General features: G+C 31.2%; 2 protein-coding genes across 6 annotated transcripts in view; both read left to right on the top strand.

Annotated features, from left to right (window-relative positions):
• The first annotated feature begins 3 nt into the window (after positions 1-3).
• On the top strand, positions 4-9,644 carry LOC136271350 (N-lysine methyltransferase KMT5A-A-like). Of its 5 annotated transcripts, none has more exons than XM_066071223.1 (9): positions 4-325; positions 667-743; positions 5,107-5,148; positions 5,352-5,448; positions 6,321-6,480; positions 7,009-7,204; positions 7,519-7,555; positions 8,376-8,431; positions 9,535-9,644. In XM_066071223.1, the coding sequence occupies exons 2-9, from the start codon at positions 717-719 to the stop codon at positions 9,604-9,606; spliced, it is 687 nt and encodes a 228-aa protein (XP_065927295.1). In that variant the 5' UTR covers positions 4-325; positions 667-716; the 3' UTR covers positions 9,607-9,644. The 5 variants fall into 5 exon arrangements, with proteins under 5 accessions (XP_065927295.1, XP_065927296.1, XP_065927294.1 ...); XM_066071224.1 differs by having other exon boundaries at positions 682-743; XM_066071222.1 differs by lacking the exons at positions 4-325; positions 667-743 and adding an exon at positions 3,666-3,938.
• Positions 9,645-10,026: 382 nt separating this feature from the next.
• Positions 10,027-11,345, top strand: part of LOC136271909 (uncharacterized) — a 6,777-nt gene continuing 5,458 nt past the window's right edge. Inside the window, exons 1-3 of the mRNA XM_066072491.1 lie at positions 10,027-10,111; positions 10,634-10,723; positions 11,338-11,345. The exon at positions 11,338-11,345 is cut by the window's right edge and continues 82 nt beyond it. Coding sequence (XP_065928563.1) covers positions 10,027-10,111; positions 10,634-10,723; positions 11,338-11,345 — 183 coding nt within the window. The remainder of the gene's footprint in view (positions 10,112-10,633; positions 10,724-11,337) is intronic.

Below are 11,345 nucleotides of genomic sequence, written 5' to 3' on the forward strand. Positions count from 1 at the left end.
GTGTGTGTGTGTGTTTGTAATCACATGAAAGCCACTACATGAGTATGAACACACACGTTTTATCCCACTACATTTTTTCTTCCCACTACATGCACTCGCGTAGTGGGAAGTAAGTTCATTCGGAAACGTTAATTCTCATCGTCCTTGATTCAGAAAATAAAAATCGTACTATGTTTGGGTTTCCGGTGTGTAAGTGAATTTTTTAACACACCTCGTGCAATCCAGAAGAGTAGTTCACACACTTTACTCTATTTGGGTTAAAAAGCGCGCATGCGCGATTAGAACTTCCTGTTGCTTAAAGATGGCGTCAACTGAACTGCACTCAGTAAGTTTATTTTTTACGATAGTAAGGAAATAATTACTTTTTTAAAGAGAGATCTAAAAGAAGACTAAGAAAAGATTAGTCATAACGATTAGAACTGATGAGAGAATCAATGATTACATTAAAGATTAATTCATTGAGGGGATAGTTTTTGTTTAAGAACGTTTGCTTTTTTATATATAAAATCCAAGATTAGCAATTATTGTAAGGAGTGTTATAACTTAGTAGTATCAATATTTTGCAAATATATTTCAAGAAAAACCAGTGATACGTCTTAGACAAGGACACAAGTTAATTGTATTTTTAAAACAGACAAAATCATTGATATATAAAATATATTTTAGTGGGTTTTTTATTAGTTTGAGGCTTGGTAGAATATAGATGCAGATAAACCATGTCCTATTCACGGGGAAAGCGTGCAGTAAGTGTTTTCAATTATTTGTGAATTGTTCTGAATTATATTTTTATCATAACCGCAATTTTATCAACCACGGTTAAAAAAAATTGGAAAGAAAAATAGGTTGACAAAAATTCTTGTTTGGTTGAAGAGCCTCTGGAAATTTCAAATTAATAATGTTGACATTGTAAATTTACCATTTAATAGAACTCCCTATGCCCCTTCATGGATCTGCACATACACATTATATGACAGTAAACAAAAGAAATGTGCATATCCATTTACCATAGTAAAAATAGATCCTTGTTGAATGATAAGTTATCCATGCCTATGCAATACAATCATGAAAGAAATTTACACAATAGCCAACCCTTCAAGATAAAATTAATATTAGACACAGTAAAACTTAGTGATGCCATTTACTCCTCTCATCACTTGTAAATATGTGAGCGCATTTCAAACCTATACTAAATTTACCTTATGAAGATTGGGATACAAATTGAATGGGTAAATTTGTGAATAAAAGACATTTTGAGTTTAGCTTTAAGCATATTTTATTGACAAATTTATTATATGTATGCAGATTTATAATTACAAATATTCTGAAACAATATGCATGCACCAGCACCATTATTTCATGAAATGCTTTTTAATCAATTTGTATTTTATTCTTTACCATACAGCTTAACAAATGTTCAAAAGAAATATGCTATCAATTTCATGAAACATATATAAGCAAATTTTCATTGTTCTAATGAGCATTATCAATAAGAATGATCAATAATTATATATAATCATATAGAAATATAGAACTGTTGTAGTGGGCTGTGCGAATTAAAATTGGTACAAAAAAATGACCAAACTGATTGATTGTTATAATCGCAGTATATTACCTTCATATATAAATATATTCCACTCAGTTCTGCGCATAAGTAAAAGTCATAAGAATTTTTTAATTGTAGTTCAGATGTGTATCTAAGATCAAAGGTAAAAGGAATTGCACATGAACTATGGCAAAAATCATCAACCAACATCCCAATGCATAATAGGCAGTACATGTATGTGGCTGGTCACTGGTATTACAATGCATTTTTGTTCTCAGTTTTGTTATGAATTTGCATAAAGACCAGTGTCATTGGCAGTTTCCATATTGAGACTTTGGAAGAGAATATTTCTTAAGAAAGGAAAGTTATGGTCATCATACATGCATCTCTCTCTCTCTCTCTCTCTATCGATCTATCCATGAAATGCTTCAACTGTTCCTCTAACAATTTTTCCCCAGGAACTCTATCTTGTTCTGAATGCATCCATCATCCAGCCATTATCAAATTGTGAGTTGTAGGATTGATATATCAAGAATAAAATTTGCTTGTTTGATATTTCAAGTAAACAACAACCAAATCACCAAAAAAAAAAAAAAATTTGGCAGATTATTCCAGTCAAATCAACATTCTGTACCTTGTGATTTACCTCAGTGCTACAACTTGAATAATTAATGCATCACATTTCAAATAATCATGAATTATTTTGCAAGCAATCATTTATCCCATTGCAAATTTAGCTGCATTACTGTATAACTTTTGTGAAATGTATGATGAATACTGTAATATACTTGAAATTTATTGCACACAACACAAACTTCACTTCTTTTAGTTTTAAAGGGAAATATCAAACAAGTGACACTCATTTTAATATTATAAACAACACATGTCTGTAGTAAAAAAAAGATTTATTTAATTTATTCCATAGAAAAAATCATAAATATATTTTTAGCAAACTACATTTGGTAACATGTAATTTACTAAATAAAAAACTAGTATTATAATCTATTTTAGTTTAAAATCTACATTTATATTCTCACCATTTTTATTATGTATAATCATAGTTTAAATTTTGAGAATTGACATGAACACATTTCTTTATGTCCAGCCACCAAAAAATTAGTACTATTGTCACCTTACTTTGTAAAACTGTGGTCCTTATTAATCCATGTTAATATTTATTTTTTAAATAATTTTAATATAACTACAGGGTAACCCATACATTCTGTACAGATCAACCATATTTGTTTACTTTGTCACATCTTAACTGCAATGGCTCAATGCAGTATAATGAAAAGATGTAGCAGGAGCATCAAAATGTATAGTGTAAAACATTCACCAGAGGTTATATATATACAGTATTTATACATGTCGTTTACCAATATATACCACTGTATACAATATACATGTACATATTTACAAACAAACCAGTGACACTCATATCAATGTTATGAAAAAAAAATTGCACGCATGGTTTTAAATTGTAATCCTGGTTGAATTTTAAAAACTTTTAAGTGTTGGTAGTGAAAATTAAGAATATAACAGCCTTTTTAATTGGGAAGGGCTTATGAGTTTTTTATCTTGGTCCATCCAGGAGTCCCTCAAGGTTTGTTCTGGGTAATTTGCTTTGGGTCCTAGTAAAAGATCTGAAGGGGAAAAAGCTAAATTCAACCTTGGGTTTGTTTAAGGTTTACTTTCTGTTACATTGTCTAGTTGTTACAGTAACAATACATATATAATCTTGATTATTAATACATTTACCCCTTTACTATAAATCCAGCGGGTCAATTTTTACTACAAGTCAACAGGTATACAAAGTCTTACATGCATTACACTTAACTTCACAACTGACCAAAATAAAAATATTCTTATGTCTAAAAGTTAACATATGAGTCTACATTAATAAACTGTCCCATTTCCTAATAGCTGCATGGTTTAAGATGAATTTACTTGGTCATATTTATTTCATATGCATGTATAATTATGATCTTACCATGCGCGGATCCAGATATTTTTTCAACTTGATGCATTTTGATGATAAGTTTACAATGTGAAATTAATTTGTTTGAATTTTCATTGGGGGTGCCCCCCCCCCCCCCCTGAACGACCCTCCAGCTTTATACCCAGCTTTATACCCGCGCATCAAATACATCGGACCATATATTGTTCGATATTACACCAGATGGCGGTCTGAACTATACGGGGAAGAAGAAGAAGAAGAAGGACCAGTCACATTCGGTATTTCAAAGCTCTGGCCTGAGAATGATCTTAGGGTAATATTCACTTCCTGTGAAAGTGAAAGTAGACCGTATTGCTGGTAGCCAGGTAGTACATGAGCAGCACTGTGAGCACATAGTGACATGTATATTGGATGTTTTGCTTTATCATGACGAAACCTGTAAGTTGTAGTGTCGTTAAAATTACCATAATCATGAACAATGGAAGTAACTTTTTAAAAAATATTTCGAAATGTGTCGGGGCCCGGATTAGAGTCGATCATTACATATGCACATGTTCATGATCATGATGTTGTACGATGAATACTTATACGTGTGTCTGTATCTGTATCTTGCCATCTCAAACTGTGAACGCACATCAAAGTAGAAAGAACAAAAGTAAGTCGTAACCGCCGCTCTTGAAATACTAGTTGGAAGCCCTCGATTGACATACAGGTAATTCTCGATGGCTCGAACTTTGATCCCTCGAAGTCAAACTGCAGTCCCGTAAAGGCCGTTATTCATAATCTATATTTTTTTACTCTCGATACCTCGAAGTCGCCTTGTATCTCCAAGCACCATACCTAATTTACACCTACTTGGTCATTTAAATGGCTCAAGGCGTTAGAAGCGGGACCCGTGTCACGGTTTGTTTATTCAGGCGACACTTGTCCTGCAAGGTGATATTTGTTTGGTGATTGACCATACCGATACTTACATGTAGTCTATAATTAACACGAACCGTTTTACGATAATTTGGAGACGCAATGAAAATGAAAAATTGATTGAGAAGAAACAATAATATTGAGCCATGGTCAAATTTTTGAATTATAAAACTGTAAAAATTATGCATATCAGCATCGTTGTCATTATAATGATTATTGCTAAACAAGTTCTTACAGCTGGTGAAGGACCCTTACGGTGGGAACAATGCGTGATACTCAGTTATCACATTTATGACATGTCGATCGCCTCGCAGTACAGTAGTTCTGAGCAATCCGGTCTTAATATGATGCATAAAATAAATAATAATTTTGAATTTAATTTTTTCAATAGTTGTTTGTATTTAGTTTTAAAAACATCCAGTTCTGTATATTTTACTGAAAAGAAAAGGTACTTGTTAAAGCACGTGCGTAAGGTTATCACTAAATCAATGGCTTAATCATAACATCCGGTAAGACTAATTTTAAAACCTGTCGGTCAACCCGGAAAATTAAAACCAAACAAGGGATTTAAAATGAATTTCTCCCATGTGATCTATGGATGTGTCAATTACTGTATTGTGTAAGTACAGTTTTTCCATTTTTCTTTTTTTTGTACGTGTACATGTACTGTAAAAATGTATTTCAGGTGCAGATAAGCTTGAATAAAGAAGCAGTAAACCCAATGAAGGTAGATTACAAGTATTGAACAAAATGAGTTTTCAATACAGTATGACTTGACATATCATGTTGAAAAACAACAAGTTCTTAAACAAGACCATTTGAATTACAGATAAAGATTTTATAAAGAGCATCCATTTACATATATAATACTGATATGATACATCCAATATGTACATATAATTATACTGTATTTATGATTTTTTTAAAAAGGCGAAGAGAATAAGGCCAGATGAGGATGCTAAATTTTGGTGTCAAGCAGGTTTAGACAAGGATGGATTTGAAAAACGATTCATTAATAACACTATAGGTATTAATTGTTACCTTTATACTTACAGGGTTCGACATTAACTTTATAACCCATTGCCTTATTGGTCGAAGACGAAAGTAGTTTTTAAGTAGGACTAATAAAACCTGGCTGTGTCTTGTCAGTTCTATTGGAATGATAAAATGTTCTGCTTAAAAACTTGGTATAATTTACAATTACCAGTATCTAAATTTTACTGGAAAACCCTGAGGGCATTTTAGCTATTTAGCATAATGGCCAGTCAATTCAAACCTTATTTACATCATCTGATTTAATGATTAAAAATTTTAATAACCAATAAGTGATCTTCATTTGATTTAACACATTGCTGCAATAGAGATATGGAAGCTTTAGAAATATGATAGACTTTGATCAAACTTGACAAAATTTATAGGAATCTTGAACAAAATATCAAGACTGGTTATCATGTATTTTCATAAATCACAACCATTTTAAAATTGTGAATTAATTTGACTTAAATATTTATATTTATTTATTTTTAAGTTTTAAACAAGATTTTATTTCAAAAAGAAAAGGATCGGACAGCAGGCATTGCCTATTTTATCCATTAATTTGTGCAGATCGGATATTTTAGTGATTGTTCTTATTATATCTGTTTTGACATTTATTTTTGGCAAAATTATAAAATTGCCTGCAGACTAGTAAAACTGAACCAACACTTGTCAGCTAGAATAAAGTACAGAGAATTTGTGTCGAGCCCTGTCTTATAATTGTACATACATAAATGTCATCATGTATTTCTGAACATGTTTAAAGTAATATTATATTTCTATTAATAATTATTCTGTGTACAAATGACAAATGTACTTTGCATGCTAATTATTCCAATTATTAATTTGACTTTAATTTTACAGGATTCGGTGTATTTACAACAGCATTTTTCCAAAAGGGGGCCTTTCTTTTAGAGTATGTTGGCAATCGAATAAGTGAAAAAGAGGCAGAAATTCGAGAGAGAAAACGCAGGAAGAAAAAACACAGTTACATGTTTCATTTCAAATGGAATGGGAAACATGTGTGAGTTTTTGTTTTGATATCGGTATACTTTCTTCTCTTTTTCTCCTATTCTTTCTCACATAATCAGAATTATTACAGTAAATAATTTAATACATGATATTTTAGATTACATTTTTAAATATTTTCAGTGATATGTAATGATATCTGCTTTAATTAGTTTTGGTTTTAATAATAGCATTTTTTGTAATATATCCTGTATTTAACATCAACTTAGATTTTTTTTCAGGTCTCTAAATAATATGTAATATAATATTCATCTTGCTTGTAACTAGTTTGTTGACGTACAACATTACTCTTTCACGAGAGAAAGAGAGAGAGAGAGAGAGAGAGAGAGAGAGAGAGAGAGAGAGAGAGAGAGAGAGAGAGAGAGAGTTGGGGGGGGGGCAGTCTTTTGATCCATTTCCACTCGGAAAACTAGATAGTTTTGGGAGTTTTACTAGTAAATAAATGTAAGATTAACTAAGGAGTTTCATAGAATTTTACATGTATGCTGGGGCATATTATTTTAGAATTGTTTCAATTTTGTAGTGTTGATGCTACAGATGTACCAGAAAGAATGTGCCGTTATGTCAATGATGACAAGAAGGCAAATGCAACAATGAAATTGAAAGTTTTCAATAATTATCCAAGGCTGTGTTTGTTTGCTCTACAAGATATACATATTGGAGAAGAAATACGTTATGATTATGGTGATGAGAATGTTCCTTGGAGGCAACACTTTCATGTAATTCTTTGAAAAGATCACTTAATCAAACAATGTGTGCTTTAATGTTTGAAAATGAATTTTATTAAAATATTTTCACAAATGAGAAGCATTTATATAAGTTGAGTGTGTATTACTGAAAACTTTAACTATAAATAATAGGCATACTACATTATGATATATTAGATTTGGAGATTCTGATGGTACATGTACTGTACATGTAAAACACTTCTAGAGCACTTAAAAAGTTAAATGATCAATTTCAATGGCATGCTGCTATTTTATTTTAAAGATATTGTTTTGCATTTAATGTAATTTTTGAAATATGTTTCTAGAAAACTAAGATGGAGATGAAGACAACTGAAGTTACAGGTGAGGCAGTTTATAATTATGACTGATATTTTATCAATGTGTGAAAAGGTTGAATCTGTTTTTATTTTAGGAGTAAGGAATCATTCTTTTAGTATTATAAGGTGATAATTTTGGTTGGGGGATGGCCAAATCCAATAAAGCCCAAAGGGCTTTGTGATAAATTTGACCACACTCTGACCGAAATTATCACCTCATAATATTCATAGAACGATTCCTTAATACTTATATGTATAATTAATATTCCCAATTTGTACACTTTAAAACAACATATCAAAACCACTGTTTTTTCATGTAGCACATGCTGTGTATTACTTCGCGGCACAGCCAATACTATTTTTGATTAGGCTATATGGCACACCCATTTTGTATCACTCGTCTGTAATGAAGTTATTTGGCTATAGGCTTCAAAATTAATTAGTAATGTTATTATAGACAAAGACAGTTGAAAATGTAAATACATGTGTTGGTATACAAAATTAAAGGTATCAAGATACAAAGGTGTCTGATGAAATTCACTGTGACTGCCAGGTTCTGAAAAGAAAGGATATGAGTTCCATGTGAGATGTGAAACAAATCTTGTGTGAATAAATATGTAACATGTAGATGTGTTACATTGAAGAATCCGCACTACATATAGGACAAAATATATTATAAGTACCAAGAACAGAACAACTTATTGTCAAAATGTATGAAATAATTTTGAATGGATACTGTTAGCATTCAGTAAATAATATCAACTCCAGGTTAACATGTTCTGTTAGGTTTATTTTCGAATTCGAACAATAATTTTAATTTTTAATAACTGTATATTTTTTAAAAGATGATGATGATGATGACCCCTTTGATCTCAAAAAGCCAAGGTTTTCAGAGAAAAAGGTATGGAACAGTATGCTTTGTTTAATGTGTATTACCCCCAGTATGTATTGAGTGCAATAGGTGTCCTGTACTGATATCAAAATATTCTAATTGCTACATAATGCATTTGACACTGTTAAAAATGTGATCAGAAAAATAGTTATTTTTTCTTATAAAGCATTAAAAAATGTGTACAATGACAATCACAGGGCTGGCTTTAAAGATTTCTTTGTTATTTTCATTGAAAACACATTGAACATGCTGAACCATAACTCCTTATTTGAAATTAACATGGCATTGTATCTTTATAGCATGGTAAATCAGAAGGATGGTCAAGTAGATCATTTTCATTTGGAATTCAGAGAGTTACTTGCAAACTTGAGTGATACAGTCAATGTTGCTTTATATCTCTTAGATTTCAGATGCATACGTAAAGTAGTATGATGAACTTTGTTCAGATTACCGGTAAATTACATAATTGAAACTCTTTGATTAAACATTGTACACTCAGGTATGTGTTTTTTAAATGCTTATTTATTGACCCAATTACTGTTTTCTTGTAAGTTATAACATATTTTAGACAATTTCATTGTTTTTCATTTCAAATTATATTTATTCTTAAATGATTTCAATATTCAAAGGTCACTTTATTTATTCTAAAGTCATTATTTTTTATATATTTTTTTCCTTCAATTGTAGGTTTTACTCAAATATATTTATATTATTATTTTTATTATTATTTATTTTTTGGAAGGGGGGGGGGGAATGAGTAACAAAGAATTTTGATGTCAGATCTGATTAAGTTTTCTCTGAACCTTAGGTATGGTGTAATATCAGATTGAATAGTTATAACTGTGCAAGCTAGTTTTCTTTTTACATGTAGTCATTCATTGAACATTATTTCTTGTTATGACATTTCATTTGTGATCAAATGATATCTTAAGCTACAAAATTTATTTAACATTTTGAAACAGTTCAGTTCGTTGATTTTTTTCATTTTATTTTTATACCTTAAATTTAATTTGCATGTTATTTGGATTACGAATACACCTGTAATTTTCATTACTGATTTAGAAGAAAATCTTCATTTAAATATTTGTTTTACTTTTGATGTTTACTTTTAGGAACAATGCCAAAGCAAGGCCAAAGTCAGTTGCATGCTGGAAATGATAGACTTAGTGATGATGATGACATAGATGAGGATGCTCTTTCTGGTGAGGATAAATATTGATTATAATTTACATGTATTTACTCAACACCATCTCAAATCTAAATTCTCTCTCTTGCTCTCTCTCTCTCTCTCTCTCTCTCTCTCTCTCTCTCTAAGTGTTGCACACATGTAGTGACATTCAGGTTAAGTGTCATCATCAATTTAAACTTACACAGTAGTATTGATTTATATCTCTCTCTCTCTCTCTCTCTCTCTCTCTCTCTCTCTCTCTCTCTCATATCAGTTTTGCACACATTTAGTGACATTAAGGTTCAAAGTGTTTAAAAAATGAGTTAAACCTCTACCTCTACCTTTCTCTCTGTTGCTATATCCCTCATTTTCCAGCAGATTTTTGAGAAAATGTCTGTAAATATGTTATAAATGTTTGTATTTACATTTAGGAACAATGTTAAAGCAAGGCAAAGGTCGATTGCATGCTGGAAATGATAGACTTAGTGATGATGATGACATAGATGAGTATGCTCTTTCTGGTGAGGAAAATATTAATTATAATTTACATGTATTTACTCAACACCATCTCAAATCTCAATCTCTCTCTCTCTCTCTCTCTCTCTCTCTCTCTCATCTATATAAGTGTTACATACATGTAGTGACATTCAGGTTGAAAGTGTATAAATAATGAATATTGATTTATCTTTCTCTCTCATTATGTCTCCATTTTTTTCATTACTCGCTCTCTCTCAGTGTTTAAAACATGTAGTGACATTCAGGTTAAGTGTCATCGTTAAATAAAATTTAAGAGAACTGAAGTTTTTGTTCTCTTTCTCTCTGTCTTTCTCTCTGTTCTCTCACTCTTAATGATATCAGTTGATGCATAGTTAAAGGTTAATTTTGTTTTATTTATCAAACATCATCAAAAATATTTTTGAAATCTCTCTTCCTTTCTCTACCTCTACCTTTCTCTCTGTTGCTATATCCCTCATTTTGTAGCTGATTTTTGAGAATATGTCCATTCCAGTAAATATGTTATATATGTTTGTGTTTACTTTTAGGAACAATGCCAAAGCAAGGCAAAGGTCGATTGCATGCTGGAAATAATAGACTTAGTGATGATGATGACATAGATGAGGATGCTCTTTCTGGTGAGGATAAATATTGATTATAATTTACATGTATTTACTCAACTCTCTCTCTCTCTCTCTCTCTCTCTCTCTCTCTCTCTCTCTCTCTCTCTCTCTCTCTCTCATATCAGTTTTGCACACATTTAGTGACATTCAGGTTGAAAGTGTTTAAAGATTGAGTTAAACTAAAGAACATTGATTTTTATTTTTCTCTTTCCCCGTTTCTCACTCTATTCAATGTTCTCCCTCTCCCTCCGTCTCTCTCTATCTATCTATCTATCTATCTATCTATCTATCTATCTTTTTATCTATCTATCTATTATATGTATATATACAGTTCTGCACACATGTAGTGACATACAGGTTTAGTGTCATCATCAAGTTAAACCTAAGAGAACTGAATTTTTTGTTCTTTTTCTCTCTCCCTCTAATTATTTCCCTCCCTCTTTATCTCTCTCTCCCTCACTCTCTCTCTTACACTCAAAAGATATTCCAAGCTTAATAAAAGATATTTTTGAAATCTCTCCTCCTTTTTCTACCTCTACCTTTCTCTCTGTTGCTATATCCCTCATTTTCCAGCAGATTTTTGAGAAAATGTCTGTAAATATGTTATAAATGTTTGTATTTACATTTAGGAACAATG

Source organism: Magallana gigas, chromosome 9, assembly GCF_963853765.1.
Source record: "Magallana gigas chromosome 9, xbMagGiga1.1, whole genome shotgun sequence".
In the NCBI taxonomy this organism is placed as follows: Eukaryota; Metazoa; Mollusca; class Bivalvia; order Ostreida; family Ostreidae; genus Magallana; species Magallana gigas.